Here is a 17,848-nt window from a genome sequence, read left to right on the forward strand (position 1 = left end):
GAATGGGCCTTGAGCCCCTCAGGAACAGCCTTACCGCCACCAATGTACGTGGCAGCGATCGAGCCCTTCAACCAACGGGCAATAGTTACTTTGGACGCCTGAAGCCCCTTCCTGGGGCCATGCCACAAGACAAACAGATGTTTAGACCGTCGAAAATCATTGGTAACTTCTAAATATCGCATGAGCACTCGACGAATATCCAAACGTCTCAAATCTGACCCTTGAGAAGACTGTAGTTCTGTCGCCGAGAAGGAAGGCAATTCCACCGTCTGATTTACATGAAAGGCCGATACCACCTTAGGTAAGAAAGAAGGTACCGTACGCAACGACACACCTGAGTCCGAAATGCAAGAACGGTTCTCTACATGAAAGAGCTTGCAACTCAGAGACCCTACGAGCGGATGCGATCGCCACGAGAAACACCGTCTTGAGAGTTAAATCCTTTAAGGAGGCCCGCCTGAGAGGCTCAAAGGGGGCCGCATTGAGGCCTTTGAGAACCAAGTTCAAATTCCAAGACGGGCAAGGAGGGCGTAGCGGAGGCCGCAAGTTCCGAACACCACGTAAAAAGCGTGCTAACGTCTGGGTGACAGGCGAGAGAGGACCCTTCAACCTTTCCTCTCAAACACCCCAGAGCTGCTACCTGAACCCTCAGAGAACTGTAAGCCAAACCCTTCTTCAAGCCGTCCTGCAAAAACGAAATGGATTTGAGCTACAGAAGCCCGGCGTGGCGCAATCTTTGAGACACCGCACCAGGAGTCAAACACCTTCCACACTCTAGCATAAGTAAGCGTAGTAGAGGGCCTCCGTGCCCGAAGCAGTGTGGAAATGACAGGCTCAGAATAACCCTTTTTCCTTAATTGTCTCCTTTCATAAGCCAAGCCGCCAGACAAAAGCGATCCGCCAGATCTAAAAATACCGGCCCTTGCCGAAGGAGGTTCGGAAGATGACAGACACAAAGGCCCGTCCGTCGCAAGATGAACCAGAGGCCATGGAAGCACGAGTGCATCCACTCCTTCCGACCCATGCTCTCGCCTTCGGCTGAGGAAACGCGCCGCCTTTGCATTGTGCCGAGTCGCCATCAGGTCTAGGTGCGGAATCCCCCATCGTAGGGTGATGAGACTCATTGCCTCGGCCGAGAGCTCCCACTCTCCGGGGTCCAAGTGTTGTCGACTGAGATAATCCGCCTGAACATTGTCTACGCCTGCAACGTGGGTGGCCACGATGCGGGACAGATAACGCTCCGCCCAGGTCATCAACAATGCTGCTTCGGTCGCCACTGGTCGACTTCTTGTACCGCCCTGGCGATTTACATATGCTACCGTAGTTGTGTTGTCCGAGAGGACTCGAACCGCCCGACCGCATACCAGGGGCAGAAGGTGGCGCAAGGCTAGACGTACCGCTCTGGTCTCCAGACGGTTGATGGACCAAGAGGCCTGGCGAGGGGACCACGTTCCCTGTACTGCTCTTGATTGACAGACCGCTCCCCAGCCCGTTAGACTGGCATCCGTCGTCACTATCACCCACTGAGGAGGATCGAGATCTACCCCCTGCAAGAGGTGGTCCAGGATCAACCACCAAGCTAGACTGGACCGAACCGGTTCCATCAGCGGCAACTGGGCACCGTAATCCCTGGTTGTCTGGTCCCAGCGAGAAAGAAGAGCAGTTTGCAAAGGACGCATATGCGCAAAAGCCCACGGCACCATTTCCAGAGTAGAAACCATATGTCCAATGACCTGCAAATAATCCCATGCCGTAGGTAAGGGGAGATCCAGTAGGTTCTGTACCTGAAGCATCAGGTTCTCCAGTCTCTGCTGAGTCAGGTATACCTTGCCCACCAAGGTATCGAAACGTGCTCCCAAAAATTCCAAACACTGACTCGGAATCAGCTGGCTCTTTGCAAAGTTGACCACCCAACCTAGCGACTGCAGTTGCTGAACCACCACCTGGACTGCTCGCTTGCACGAGTCCTCCGACTTCACCCGGATAAGCCAATCGTCGAGGTAGGGATGCACCAATACTCCCTGACGGCGCAGGAAGGCTGCGACTACGACGAGAACCTTGGTAAACACTCTCGGAGCTGTGTAACCCGAACGGGAGGGCGCAAAACTGAAAGTGTTCCCCGAGCACCATGAACCTCAGGTACCTCTGGTGGCGCTCCCTGATCCCAATGTGAAGATACGCCTCGGCCAGATCCAAAGAAGCCAAAAATTCTCCCCTGTGGACGGCCGCAATAACAGATCGAAGAGTTTCCATGCGAAAACGGGGAACGCGCAAGGCCCTGTTTACTCTCTTCAAATCCAAAATTGGCCGGAACGTACCTTCCTTCTTTGGAACCAGGAAGTAAATGGAATACCGACCTGTTCTGGTCCCGTCCGGCGGAACGGGCACCACTGCCCCCAGGGATTGTAACCGGGTCACGGTTTGGGCTATTACCAGTTGCTTTTCCGGAGGACCGCAAGGAGATATCATAAAAAGATCCCGGAGGGGCCGAGCAAAATCCAACTCGTAACCGTGACGCACCACGTCGAGGACCCACTGGTCTGAAGTGATCTTGACCCATTCCTCCCAAAACTGGGATAACCAGCTTCCGACGCGTGGGAAGGAGGAATGGGCCTGCACGCCTTCATTGCGCAGGTTTGCCTGTGGCCAAACCCTGCGAGGAACCCATTCGTTGTGGTCGTCTGCCTCGAAAGGAAGGAGTCCAAGACTGAGACCTGGGGCCCTGCTGCCTTTGGGGAAAAGATCCACCCCTTCCCATGCGAAACCGGCGTTGCCCTCTAAATCGGGACCACGTGTTTCCGAAAGACCGCAATTGTCGGGGCTTGTTCCCCGGCAACTTATACACCTTATTGTCTCCCAAGTCTTTGATGAGTTGATCCAACTCCTCACCAAACAACAACTTCCCCTTAAAGGGAAAAGAAGCTAGTCACGACTTAGAAGAGGCATCTGCCGACCAACGACGGAGCCACAATAGTCGTCTGGCCGCAACAGCCAAGGACATAGTGCGGGCCGAGGTCCTTAGCAAATCATACAGGGCATCCGCTGTATAAGCAACCGCCGCTTCCACACAATTGGCCTGCCCCGCCTCTTCCGGCGGGAGTTCTTGGGTGGTTAGTAATTGTTGCACCCAGCGCAGTGTGGCCCTCTGGACCATACTGCTACAAGCCGCAGCCCGGACTCCTAAAGCCGCTATTTCAAAAATGCGCTTTAATAGGACCTCTAACTTCCGATCCTGGAGATCTTTCAAGGCTACCCCTCCCGTGACGGGAATGGTAGTATGCTTAACCACCGCAGTGACTGCCGAGTCCACCGAAGGGACCTTAAAAATCTCTAACGAATCCGAGGGCAGAGGATATAATTTATTCATTGCCCTGCTAACGCGCAGGGATGCCTCTGGAACCTCCCATTCCTTAGATACGATCTGTAATACTTTAGAGTGCAAGGGAAAGGTTTGCGGGGGGGGGGGGGGGGGGCTCTCAGACCCGCCATAGCTACGTCCCCAGTGGAAGTATCCGTGTCCTGCTGCGGCGCTGGGATCTCCATCTCCTTCAAAACATGAAGAATCAAATAGTTCTGCTCGTCCCTGCCAAACAGGCGTAAAACCAGGGGGTCATCCCCTTCGAGAGACCCCTGAGCGTCGGAGATGTAGGCCCCTGCCCCATCCGGTGAGCCCTGGGTGAGATCCGGGAACCCCGGATCGTTGGCACCCCCAAGGGAACAAGCTCCTGATTTGCCCGGAGCTTCAGCCTTTTCCTGGTCTCCCGATTTGTCCAGCACCAAGGACACCTTAGGCACTTTTAGAGGGGGGGGTTCGTCTGGCTCCCAGCCTGCTTCTGCCTCCAAAAAAACCTGGTGCATCAACAGCACAAACTTGGAGGAGAAAGGCACCTTCCTTTTAATTCATCCCCCCACGGGACGCACCGGAGGGGGGGGGGGGGGGGCTCTTTGGGCATCAAATTCGGAGCTACTATGAGGACTCAAAGCCGGCGGTGAAAGCGGAGGAAAATCCTCACTGGGAGGCGGGGCCGACTATCGCGGCGCCGACAGCCTCCTCAGCCGCGCTGAGGAGGACGGATCCGCGCCGCTGTGGGCTGCGCTCGGCCCCCGGGAGGGTCCCTCGCCCCCGGAAATGCAGCGGGAGCAGGGACCCTTCCCGGGAGTCGCGCCCCCGCCCTACCGCAGGCCGTGCAGGCCGAAGAATGCGGCATCGAGGAGGCAGAAGAAAAGCATGCCAAAAATAGGAGCCCTGTGCAAGCGCCTCTAACGCCAGGTGAAAACCTCCATCCCCTCCGGAGTCCCTGGTCAGGCTAATTACCAGCGCGGCAGGCTAGGGCTGGAAATGGATCACTGCCTGCTACCAACAGGGCTTATGTGTCCTGCATCCACTCTTTTTTTTTTTTCCAAGTAAAGCCCTCTTCAGATCAGTCTGGAATCACTGTACGTCTGGGGGGGGGGGGGGGGGGGAGGGTGACCGGCCCACCGGTAAACTTTCCCCCAAGACCAAAAGGGACACTAATCCGGGTAAAACAATGAGAGCCAAGCTCTCAGTGCCTGCCTGTACGCTGCGCTAGCAAAACCAACAAACAACTGCTACAAAAATATCAGAACAGACAGGACCGCAGGTTATGCCTCTCAATCTGCTGTAGTCAGAGGAAATACTGAAGGATGGCAGGTGGCACACCAGTATATCTAGGGGGTACTTTCAGTTTTCTCTCTGACTCCATCTGCTGGAGGGGAGGCATAACCCAGCAGTCTGGACTGATCCTGGTACGTACAGGGAACATGGAATAGACTTAGTTTTTGGGTACTTGCCAGGTTCTTATGGCCTGGATTGGTCACTGTTGGAGGCAGGATGCTGGGCTTGATAGACCCTTGGTCTGACCCAGTAGGGCATTTTCTTATGTTCTTATGTTGTCTGTGTTCCTGAAGGTGGGGCTTCTGGATGGTGGGATCACTTCCCTGGGCATAGAGGGTCCTATTATGTTGAGGTCCTTTGGTGCACCCTGTGGCCGTATAATAGGAGGCCCCAGTTGCATGTGGATGAAGGTATGCAGACCTTTGAAGAATTCCACCCAGGAGATAGATGCTGGGTCTAGACTAAGGGGCGCTGTGTCCCTGGGGAGCCCCGTTTGAGAGGCTGGAGCCTGGTACCGGCTGGGGAGGGCCATGAGTTGGATCCCCTAGGGCCTCTGCGCACTGTATAGACAGGGCAGTGGCCTCCTCATGCTGTGCGGCTCTAATGTGGCATGCTGGGCAAAGGCCCTGATCCTTGAGTTTCTTTTCCTGTGGTGCCATGGGTTGTGCGCGTAAAATACAGTTGTGCGCTCTGGTGTGCGTATGGGTTGGGTGCGTGCTCAGGTAAATGTGTGTGCTGTTGTGCGCACAAGGCGAAGTTATGTGCCCAGTACCGTAAGCGCGTGGCTATGCGCGTCGCTTGTGCGCCTGGTACTTGGGCGCACAAGGTATTTGTGCACACGGCTCATCTCTGTGCACACGTATCGGAACAGCGGACAGGGTGGCGAACAGAACAAGATGTTGATGGCGACCACGTGGACAATATGGCGACCACCTTGAAGGGTCTGCACGTGGGAGGACCCTCTGATCTGACTGGCATCTAGCCCTGCTAGGGCAGATCAACCTGGTGGCACTGGTCCCGGCTGGCGACCTGTGCGTCTCCTCGAGCTTCGGAGACCGGAGACTTTTAAATAGATTTCTACCTTACCTTGTCTTGGCGCTTCCCAGTCTCGTTCTGGGCGGTCTCCGGCTGCGGAGGGAGAGGGAAAATACCTTCAGCGCCGCACTAGAGGCTACACCCGCTGCCTCTCAACCTCACCTGATGTCGGGGGCTAGGTCCTCACCGAGGGTCGGCCGCCGGACCAAGGCTTACCTCCGAGGGATCGCAGAAATCACTCCGGGATATCTCAACTGGGGGAGGGACCCAATAGATGTCACCGCAGGAGAGCGGGGCTCGTCTGTAGAGGTAAGATTTCTTAATTTGGATTTCTTTAGTAAAATTACTCTAACGCTGTGTGAGTGTGCATAGAGTCCATAACTGCTATGGAGACGGAAAATACTAAAGAGCTGCACTTCCTGCAGGGGTATATGTACTAGGGCTGACATCAGATTGAAATCTGATCTGTCTCCCAACTGCTATCAGGAGCACACTATACCCATTGCTCCTGAGTCCATCTGCTACACGCTAGGCAGAGAGGCAACTTAAATGAAGTAAAAATATCTATTTATTTATTTAAGGGGTTTTTTTTTAATCTACTTATACTACTTATACTACTTATACTACTTATACTACTTATACTACTACTTATATTCTACTTTTTTTTATCTACTTATACTCTAACTTTTTCTTTGAATTCTTGAAATATTTATCCAAATTTAATAAAGTTTAAATTACCAAAAAATTATCTAAGGAAGATTATGATTTTTTCAGAAAAAATAAAGGGGAGACAGATCACTACCATGCTGTGCTAAACAAAAGAAAATGAGGAGACTCATGAGGCAATGCCTGCATAGGAATTCCCACTCATGTACAGTAGACTTCAAATCTCTACCAGCTTGGAGAGACGAGTCCCTTCAGTGTTACTAGATGACCAAATGAAGGCACTAATATTCTACTCAGCATTTTCAATGTATTACACAAAATTAACATATCATGGGAAAGGAGGACACCAGATTCCATTAGTAAAAGATTTGTTTTATTAAAAGGTGACAAGGTAAATACTTTCAACTGTGTACAATAGCCACAAAAATTGGAAACATAAAAAAAATGCATGAAGACAATACTGCACCATGTGACTGACTTTAGAAGTTTGTGTAGTTATTCTATTCACACTATCAAAAAGGGCAAGAAAATTCTTTACCTGCTTACATAAAATGTGTACACTGTACAGGAAAACATTTTACATAAGAATCCAATTCCTCCCCTCCAAAAATATTCAATGGTAGCCAAGATGACTGAAATCACAAAGGACTGGGAAAATTCTGGTATGTGTCAGCACTGAAATCTGTCTGAAAAGTTGGGAGACTTGGGGTTGGTCAGAGGCAACTCGCTGACTTTCACCTCAACATTTTTGTATTTACGAACTGGTTGTGCCTTATGAACCTAGAAAGAAAAGAACACATCAGTCTAAGCATCCACCTTAAGAATTGTAATCTTACCTGATCAATTTTATTTCTTGAATCTTAACATACCAGTCCAGACAAATGGATTATGCCTCCCAGTCAGCAGATGGAGATAGAGAACTACAAATTTTCCATGACATAATGCAGTACATAAGTTAGTAAACCTTATTAGTATATCTATCATCAAAGCAAAATCAACTGATCAGAACAAGTAATAACTTTTATAATTAACTTTTTAGAAATAGGAGCTATTCCAAGGACGTCTCATACCCTATGCCCCTTTGGGAAGGACAGATAGAGCCTGCTCCCTTCTATTCTCCTAATTAACAAACCGCTGTAAGAACATTAGTGCTATAGTAGGTCAGACCAAGGACCATCAAGTCCAGCTTTCTGTTTCCGACAACGGCCAGTCCAGGTTACAAGTACCCATCACACTGCCAATAGTTGATCTATTTCTTATATTTCACTCCCAGCGATAAGCACTGGCTTTCCCACGTCTACTTCTGTGGAACACTTCCATTTTATCTCTATCCTTTTTTAAGAGACGATCTCCAGATCTGAACACAGTACTCCAGGTGAAGCCTCACCAAGGACAGATACAGGGGCATCATTTCCTTTTTCTTACTGGTTTTTCTTCTTTAGCTATCACCATGTCACATTGCTTTGTCATCTTGAGATCACCAGATTATTATCCCAAGAACCCTCTTTTGGACAGTGCACAGTCTTTTACCCACAATCATATAAAACTGTTTTGGATTACCACATCCTAGAAGATGCAGGACTGTGTACTTAACATCAAATCACAGCTGCCAAGCCTTCGACCACTCTTCAAGCTGTCTTAAATCACTTTTCATTCTCTCTACTCCTTCTGGCGTGTCCACTCTATTGCAGATCTTACTATCATCTGCAAATAGACAAACTTTACCTTCTATCTCTTCCGCAATCCCACTCAAAGAAATTGAACAGAACTGATCCCAACACCAATCTCTATGACACTACACTTAACATGGTTCTCTCTTCAGAGTAGGTTCCATATGTTGTCTCCTATTAGTCACAGTTTGCAATTCATGCCACCACCTTGGCGCTCACTGCCAAGCTTTTCATTTTATTCACACTTCTATGTGGGACAGTATCAAAAGCTTTGCTGAAATCCAAACTGAGCCCTCTTCCTCAATCCAATTCTCTAGAAACCCAATAAAAAAAAAAATATCTGATTTGTGTAAAAGCAAGTTTGCTTAATGTAAATGGTGTTTCCCTGTACGTACCAGGATCAGTCCAGACTGCTGGGTTATGCCTCCCCTCCAGCAGATGGAGTCAGAGAGAAAACTGAAAGCACCCCCTAGATATCCTGGTGTGCCACCTGCCATCCTCCAGTATTTCCTCTGACTCCAGCAGATTGAGAGGCATAACCTGCGGTCCTGTCTGTTCTGACTAAAACAATCTTTCAGGTGTTCTTTATGATTTTTATAACTGTGCTGGCTAGATCAACTGGTTTTATTCTCTTCCTTGCGTAGTGTAAAAAAAAAAAAGTTGATATTTTTGTAGCAGTTGTTTGTTGGTTTTGCTAGCGCAGCGTACAGGCAGGCACTGAGAGCTTGACTCTCATTGTTTTACCCGGATTAGTGTCCCTTTTGGTCTTGGGAGAAAGTTTACCGGTGGGCCGGTCACACTCCCCCCCCCAGAAGCACAGTGATTCCAGACTTTGATCTGAAGAGGGCTTTACTTGAAAAAAAAAAAAAAGAGAGTGAAAAAAAGTGGATGCAGGACACATAAGCCCTGTTGGTAGCAGGCAGTGATCCATTTCCAGCCCTAGCCTGCCGCGCTGGTAATTAGCCTGACCCGGGACTCCGGAGGGGGTGGAGGTTTTCACCCGGCGTTAGAGGCGCTTGCACAGGGCTCCTATTTTTTGGCGTGCTTTTCTTCTGCCTCCTCGATGCCGCGTTCTTCGGCCTGCATGGCCTGCGGTAGGGCGGGGGCGCGACTCTCCCAGGAGGATCTCTGCTCCCGCTGCATTACCGGGGGCGAGGGACCCTCCCGGGGGCCGAGCGCAGCCCGCAGCGGCGCAGATCCGTCCTCCTCGGAACGGCTGAGGAGGCTGTCGGCGCCGCGATCGTCGGCCCCGCCTCCCAGTGAGGGGGAGCCGGCGGCCATCTTGTCCACGAGGCAGCATGTTGATTCTGCCTCTGAGGAGGAGGATTTTCCTCCGCTTTCACCGCCGGCTTTGAGTCCTCATAGTGGCTCCGAATTTGATGCCCCAAGAGCCCCCCCCCCCTCCGGTGCGTCCTGTGGGGGGATCAATTAAAAGGAAGGTGCCTTTCTCCACCAAGTTTGTGCTGATGCACCAGGCTTTTTTGGAGGCAGAAGCAGGCTGGGAGCCAGACGAACCCCCCCCCTCTAAAAGTGCCTAAGGTGTCCTCGGTGCAGGACAAATCGGGAGACCAGGAAAAGGCTGAAGCTCCGGGCAAATCAGGAGCTTGTTCCCTTGGGGGTGCCGACGATCTGGGGTTCCCGGATCTCACCCAGGGCTCACCGGATGGGGCAGGGGCCGACATCTCCGACGCTCAGGGGTCTCTCGAAGGGGATGACCCCCTGGTTTTACGCCTGTTTGGCAGGGACGAGCTGAACTATTTGATTCTTCATGTTTTGAAGGAGCTGGAGATCCCAGCACCGCAGCAGGACACGGATACTTCCACTGGGGACGTAGCTATGGCGGGTCTGAGAGCCCCCCCCCCCCCCGCAAACCTTTCCCTTGCACTCTAAGGTATTACAGATCGTATCTAAGGAATGGGAGGTTCCAGAGGCATCCCTGCGCATTAGCAGGGCAATGAATAAATTATATCCTCTGCCCTCGGATTCGTTAGAGATTTTTAAGGTCCCTTCGGTTGGCTCGGCAGTCACTGCGGTGGTTAAGCATACTACCATTCCCGTCACAGGAGGGGTAGCCTTGAAAGATCTCCAGGACCGGAAGTTAGAGGTCCTATTAAAGCGCATTTTTGAGATAGCGGCTTTAGGAGTCCGGGCTGCGGCTTGTAGCAGTATGGTCCAGAGGGCCACACTGCGCTGGGTGCAACAATTACTAACCACACAAGAACTCCCGCCGGAAGAGGCGGAGCAGGCCAATTGTGTGGAAGCGGCGGTTGCTTATACAGCGGATGCCCTGTATGATTTGCTAAGGACCTCGGCCCGCACTATGTCCTCGGCTGTTGCGGCCAGACGACTATTGTGGCTCCGTCGTTGGTCGGCAGATGCCTCTTCTAAGTCGCGACTAGCTTCTTTTCCCTTTAAGGGGAAGTTGTTGTTTGGTGAGGAGTTGGATCAACTCAAAGACTTGGGAGACAATAAGGTGTATAAGTTGCCGGAGGACACGCCCCGACAATTGCGGTCTTTTGGAAACACGCGGTCCCGATTTTGAGGGCAACGCCGGTTTCGCACGGGAAGGGGTGGATCTTTTCCCCAAAGGCAGCAGGGCCCCAGGTCTCAGTCTTGGACTCCTTCCTTTCGAGGCAGACTACCACAACGAATGGGTTCCTCGCAGGGTTTGGCCACAGGCAAACCTGCGCAATGAAGGCGCGCGGGCCCATTCCTCCTTCCCACGCGTCGGAGGCCGGTTATCCCAGTTTTGGGAGGAATGGGTCAAGATCACTTCAGACCAGTGGGTCCTCGACGTGGTGCGTCACGGTTACGAGTTGGATTTTGCTCGGCCCCTCCGGGATCTTTTTATGATATCTCCTTGCGGTCCTCCGGAAAAGCAACTGGTAATAGCCCAAACCGTGGCCCGGTTACGATCCCCGGGGGCAGTGGTGCCCGTTCCGCCGGACGGGACCAGAACAGGTCGGTATTCCATTTACTTCCTGGTTCCAAAGAAGGAAGGTACGTTCCGGCCAATTTTGGATTTGAAGAGAGTAAACAGGGCCTTGCGCGTTCCCCGTTTTCGCATGGAAACTCTTCGATCTGTTATTGCGGCCGTCCACAGGGGAGAATTTTTGGCTTCTTTGGATCTGGCCGAGGCGTATCTTCACATTGGGATCAGGGAGCGCCACCAGAGGTACCTGAGGTTCATGGTGCTCGGGGAACACTTTCAGTTTTGCGCCCTCCCGTTCGGGTTAGCCACAGCTCCGAGAGTGTTTACCAAGGTTCTCGTCGTAGTCGCAGCCTTCCTGCGCCGTCAGGGAGTATTGGTGCATCCCTACCACGACGATTGGCTTATCCGGGCGAAGTCGGAGGACTCGTGCAAGCGAGCAGTCCAGGTGGTGGTTCAGCAACTGCAGTCGCTAGGTTGGGTAGACAACTTTGCAAAGAGCTAGCTGGTTCCGAGTCAGTGTTCGGAATTTTTGGGAGCACGTTTTGATACCTTGGTGGGCAAGGTATACCTGACTCAGCAGAGACTGGAGAACTTGATGCTTCAGGTACAGAACCTACTGGATCTCCCCTTACCTACGGCATGGGATTATTTGCAGGTCATTGGACATATGGTTTCTACTCTGGAAATGGTGTCATGGGCTTTTGCGCATATGCGTCCTTTGCAAACAGCTCTTCTTTCTCGCTGGGACCAGAAAACCGGGGATTACGGTGCCCAGTTGCCGCTGATGGAACCGGCTCGGTCCAGTCTAGCTTGGTGGTTGATCCCGGACCACCTCTTGCAGGGGGTAGATATCGATCCTCCTCAGTGAGTGGTAGTGACGACGGATGCCAGTCTAACGGGCTGGGGAGCGGTCTGTCAATCAAGAGCGGTACAGGGAACGTGGTCCCCTCGCCAGGCCTCTTGGTCCATCAACCGTCTGGAGACCAGAGCGGTACGTCTAGCCTTGCGCCACCTTCTGCCCCTGGTACGCGGTCGGGCGGTTCGAGTCCTCTCTGACAACGCAACCACGGGAGCATATATAAATCGCCAGGGCGGTACAAGAAGTCGACCGGTGGCGACCGAAGCAGCGTTGTTGATGACCTGGGCGGAGCGCTATCTGTCCCGCATCGCGGCCACCCATATTGCAGGCATAGACAACTTTCAGGCGGATTATCTCAGTCGACAACACTTGGACCCCGGAGAGTGGGAGCTCTCGGCCGAGGCAATGAGTCTCATCACCCTACGATGGGGGATTCCGCACCTAGACCTGATGGCGACTCGGCACAATGGAAAGGCGGCGCGTTTCTTCAGCCGAAGGCGAGAGCACGGGTCGGAAGGAGTGGATGCACTAGTGCTTCCATGGCCTCGTCACGTCCTCCTCTATGTATTTCCTCCATGGCCTCTGATCGGCAAGGTGTTAAGACGCATAGAATCGCATCGTGGTCGGGTGATTTTAGTGGCCCCGGAGTGGCCAAGAAGACCATGGTTCGCGGATCTGGTTCATCTTGCGACGGACGGGCCTTTACGTCTCAGTCATCTTCCGAACCTCCTTCGGCAAGGGCCGGTATTTTTAGATCTGGCGGATCGCTTTTGTCTGGCGGCTTGGCTTATGAAAGGAGACAATTAAGGAAAAAGGGTTATTCTGTGCCTGTCATTTCCACACTGCTTCGGGCACGGAGGCCCTCTACTACGCTTTCTTATGCTAGAGTGTGGAAGGTGTTTTGACTCCTGGTGCGGTGTCTCGAAGATTGCGCCACGCCGGACTTCTGTAGCTCAAATCCTTACGTTTTTGCAGGACGGCTTGAAGAAGGGTTTGGCTTACAGTTCTCTGAGGGTTCAGGTAGCAGCTCTGGGGTGTTTGAGAGGAAAGGTTGAAGGGTCCTCTCTCGCCTGTCACCCAGACGTGGCACGCTTTTTACGTGGTGTTCGGAACTTGCGTCCTCCACTGCAGCCTCCTTGCCAGTCTTGGAATTTGAACTTGGTTCTCAAAGGCCTCAATGCGGCCCCCTTTGAGCCTCTCAGGCGGGCCTCCTTAAAGGATTTAACTCTCAAGATGGTGTTTCTCGTGGCGATCGCGTCCGCTCGTAGGGTCTCAGTTGCAAGCTCTTTCATGTAGAGAACCGTTCTTGTGTAATTCGGACTCAGGTGTGTCGTTGCGTACGGTACCTTCTTTCTTACCTAAGGTGGTATCGGCCTTTCATGTAAATCAGACGGTAGAATTGCCTTCCTTCTCGGCGACAGAACTACAGTCTTCTCAAGGGTCAGATTTGAGACATTTGGATGTTCGTCGAGTGCTCATGCGATATTTACCAATGATTTTCGACGGGCTTTTCATCTGTTTGTCTTGTGGCATGGCCCCAGGAAGGGGCTTCAGGCATCCAAAGTAACTATTGCCCGTTGGTTGAAGGGCTCGATCGCTGCCACGTACATTGGTGGCGGTAAGGCTGTTCCTGAGGGGCTCAAGGCCCATTCTCTCCGTTCTCAAGCGACTTTGTGGGCAGAAAGTCACCTGGTTTCGAGCCAAGAGATTTGCAGGGCGGCCACTTGGAAGTCGTTGCATACTTTCGCTCAACATTATCGGGTTGATGTTCGAGGGCCGTCACCTACTTCCTTTGGAAGCAGCGTACTTCGAGCGGGACTCTCGGGGTCCCACCCCATTTAAGTCAGCTCGGGTACATCCCAGCAGTCTGGACTGATCCTGGTACGTACAGGGAAAGGAAAATTAGGTTACCTACCTGATAATTTTCGTTCCTGTAGTACCAAGGATCAGTCCAGACGCCCGCCCAGTAATGGTGTTTCAGGAGAGTCCACTCGTAACAGTATCTTTTCCACTCTTTCAGGTATCGATAACTTGATACGGTAAGTGATTATTCATTTTGTTGCCTTTTGGCTTTGTTTGCTTTGTTGGCTCAGTAGTGTTTGAGCGATGTTAATGCTTACTTTTGCAGAGTTTTACTACTTGATCTAGCCAATGGCCATAGTTAATTTTTGGCGGAAGGATGATCCATTTCTTCTGCTTTGATATCAATTATACTGAAGGATGGCAGGTGGCACACCAGTATATCTAGGGGGTGCTTTCAGTTTTCTCTCTGACTCCATCTGCTGGAGGGGAGGCATAACCCAGCAGTCTGGACTGATCCTTGGTACTACAGGAACGATAATTATCAGGTAAGAACCTAATTTTCCTTTTCCATAGATAGCAGGGAATTTAGCCATGCAGTGTGGGTGATGTCATCCTCGTCACAAGGCAGAGCTTTACTCTCATAGCTCGAAGAGCTTTTCTACTGCACCTGCGCTGGTGCTCTCACGCTCCGAGCCATCGTCTGTTTTCAAGCTAGATGTGAGTGTAGATGCCATAAGCATAGTTAAATTCCCTATCTATAGAAAACACCATTTACAGTAAACAAGCTGGCTTTTTCCCGTCGATAAGCAGATTCATTTAGCCATGCAGCGTGAGAATCCCAAGCAGATAGGTTGCTCAACATGTAATGTTTTGATATCATGAAGTGCAACCTACATTATGTGGACAGGCATTAGGAATTTTGGATGTGGTATAAAACTGCCAATCTCAGTGCACTGTCTGCAGCAGACTGCTGGTCCAGGCAGTAATGAGATGTAAAAGTATGCATTGAAGACCATGTCGCTGCTCTGCAAATGTCTTGAATTGATATGCCCTGTAAATGTGCTATGGAAGTGGCTGTGGCTCTAATCTGATGAGCTTTAAAAGAATTTGATAAAGTCTTGGATTTCTGACAGTAACAGAACTGAATACAAGTTGAAAGCCAATTTGACAGAGTTCTTTTAAAAACTGGTTGTCCTGGATTATTTGGGTTAAAAGACACAAATAGTTGAGATGTATGTCTTATTGTCTGAGCTCTGCTTTTGTAATAAGCCAAGGCTTTTTACAGTCCAAATGTGTGAAGAGTGCATGAGACTCAGTAAAACATATCTCCGTGACAGCAGCAATGTCCAAGTTCGCCTCCACCATTATGGCCTGCAGGTCTGGGATTTTATTACCCAGACTACGAGCATTTGTGGTCATAGCTTGCCAGTTGCTTTTCCTACATTTTTGAATGGATTCAACTCTTCCTGTTTTGCTTCTGGGGGGGGTTTGACCACCTCCACTCTCTAATTTAAATTCCTGAATGTAGGATCTGAATTTTTCATTTTGTCAGGAGGTACTGGATGAAAGAATCATTATCAAGGAGTACCCTTGTAAGTCACTCTCTCTAGAGGACCCCAGGTCATATAAGTGTAAAACAGAGTTGCTTCCCTGTAACAGGTGCTCTCCTAGGACAGCAGGAAGTTAGTTCTCACATATTGGTGACATTGGATGGAGCCCGGCATGGAAAACTTATGCCAGTTTCTGGAACTTTGACTAGACACATTGAGCCTGCCCAGCATGCTCTATATCATGCAGGATTCCTCTTCAGTCTTATAACATAGAATTATATAAAAATGAAAACACAAGGAGAAACCCAACTCCATGGGGTGGCGGGTGGGTTTCGTGAGGATAACATTCTGCTGTCCATGGAGAACACCTATTACAGATAAGCAACTATGCTTTCTCCTAGGACAAGCAGGATGGTTGTCCTCATACATGGAATACCTAGCTATAGGCTGCTCCCCAACACAAAGAGGGACCAACAGATACCAACGAGGTGCCAGTAGGCACAACCACCACAATGCTGTTGATAAGAGTGGGAGACAGCCTGAACCCAAACAATGGGCACTAGGCAAGGAGAGTTGGGTTCTACACCTCAGACATTCCTGAGGACAGACTGGCTGAACCTGTCACATTGGCCATCCTAGCCCAGACAGTAATAGGATGCAAATATGTGGAGAGAACTCCACATTGCAGTCTTGCAGATCTCCTTGGGAACTGCTCGCAAGTGAGCCAGAGATGTTCCCATGGCTCTGAAAGAATGAACCTTCAACATGACCCCCAAGATGCAGTCATGCCTGGGCATAACAGAAGGAGATACAATCTGCTAGCCAACTGGATAGTGTGTTTGGAAAAGGCAATTCCCAACCTATTCCTACCAAAAGAAATAAGTTGGGAGATCTGTCTATGGGCTTCTTCCATTCCAGATAGAAGGCTAGGGCTCTCTTGCTGTCCAAACTGTGCAGTACTTGTTTACCTTGGTGCGAAAAGGGGCAGAAAGTTGGATTGGTTAAGATAGAAATCAGTTACCACCTTAGGCAGGAACTTAAGGTGCGTATGCAAGACTACCCTGTCATGAAAAAATAGTGTAAGATAAGTCACTAAGGCCTGGAGCTTGCTGAACCTGTGCACGGAGGTGACCGCCTCAAAAAATATGACCTTCCAGTCAGGTACTTCAGGTCACAGGAGAATAGCAGCTCAAAAGGAGCTTTCATCAGCTGGGCTAGCACCACATTGAGGTCCCAAGACACAGCAGGAGGCCTTAGGGGAGGCTTCAATTGAAGCAGACCCCGCATGAAGCGTACAACTGTAGGCTGTACACAGATGGGCATACTATCTACACCATGGTGGAATGCACAAATTGCACTTAGATGAACTCTGAGTTGATTTTCAAGCCAGCCTCTGATAGGTGTAGAAGGTAACCAAGCAGTTTTTGTGTGGGGCAGAACGAATCCAAGGCCGCCTGCTCACACCACACAGAAAGCTTCCTCCACTTCAGTTCGAAGGACTTTCTAGTGGAAGGCATTCTGAAAGCCACCAGAACCCGAGACATCCTCAGAGATCGAGTGGTTACAGAGTTAACCTCTCAACATCCAGGCTGTAAGCAACATAGCCTTGAGGTTGGGATGCTGCAACCTGCCTCAGGCTTGCATAATGAGGCTGGGGAAGCCCCCAGATTGATTGGTTTCAGAATGGACAACTCCCACAGGAGTAGAAACCAGACCTCTCATAGCCCCTGGTTGGCCGTGACAATCAAGAAAGTCATTGCCACTAAGGGAATCTGAGGATATGCGTAAAAAAGACCCTTGTCCCAATGGCAGGCAAAGATATCCAAGGCTGGTGTGCCATCTGTACTTAACAAGGAGCAGAACTGATTACCTTTCTGTTGCAGGGCAATGCGAATAGATCCACTTCTGGGCTCCCCCAGAGGTGGAAGATCCGGTTTGCTACCCCTGGTCCAGAGATCACTCGTGGGGTCTAAAGGCACGACATAACATAAGAAATTGCCATGCTGGGTCAGACCAAGGGTCCATCAAGCCCAGCATCCTGTTTCCAACAGAGGCCAAAAAAGGCCAAAAGAACCTGGCAATTACCCAAACACTAAGAAGATCCCATGCTACTGATGCAATTAATAGCCGTGGATATTCCCTAAGTAAACTTGATCGATAGCAGTTAATGGACTTCAAGAACTTATCCAAAACTTTTTTGAACCCAGCTACACTAACTGCACTAACCACATCCTCTGGCAACAAATTCCAGAGCTTTATTGTGCATTGAGTGAAAGAATTTTCTCCAATTAGTCTTAAATGTGCTACTTGCTAACTTCATGGAGTGCCCCCTAGTCTATTATCTGAAAGACTAAATAACCGATTCACATCTACCTGTTCTAGACCTTTCATGATTTTATCCCCCCTCAGCCGTCTCTTCTCCAAGCTGAAAAGTCCTAACCTCTTTAGTCTTAGGGAAGCTGTTTCATTCCCCTTATTTTGGTCACCCTTCTCTGTACCTTCTCCATCGCATCTCAAAAAAGATATAATTGCGATGGAGAAGGTACAGAGAAGGGCTACCAAAATGATAAGGGGAATGGAACAGCTCCCCTATGAGGAAAGACTAAAGAGGTTAGGACTTTTCAGCTTGGAGAAGAGACGGCTGAGGGGGGATATGATAGAGATGTTTAAAATAATGAGAGGTCTAGAACGGGTAGA

General features: G+C 50.4%; 1 protein-coding gene across 2 annotated transcripts in view; it reads right to left on the reverse strand.

Moving 5' to 3' along the window:
• Positions 1 to 6,688: 6,688 nt before the first annotated feature.
• The window catches only part of TPX2 (TPX2 microtubule nucleation factor), a 246,042-nt gene continuing 234,882 nt past the window's right edge, over positions 6,689 to 17,848 (reverse strand). For both annotated transcript variants that reach the window (XM_029612898.1, XM_029612897.1), the window contains exon 14: positions 6,689 to 7,117. In XM_029612898.1, the coding sequence (XP_029468758.1) occupies positions 7,007 to 7,117 (111 nt within the window). In that variant the 3' untranslated portion in view covers positions 6,689 to 7,006. The remainder of the gene's footprint in view (positions 7,118 to 17,848) is intronic.

This window comes from Rhinatrema bivittatum, chromosome 8 (assembly GCF_901001135.1).
Source record: "Rhinatrema bivittatum chromosome 8, aRhiBiv1.1, whole genome shotgun sequence".
Lineage (NCBI taxonomy): Eukaryota > Metazoa > Chordata > Amphibia > Gymnophiona > Rhinatrematidae > Rhinatrema > Rhinatrema bivittatum.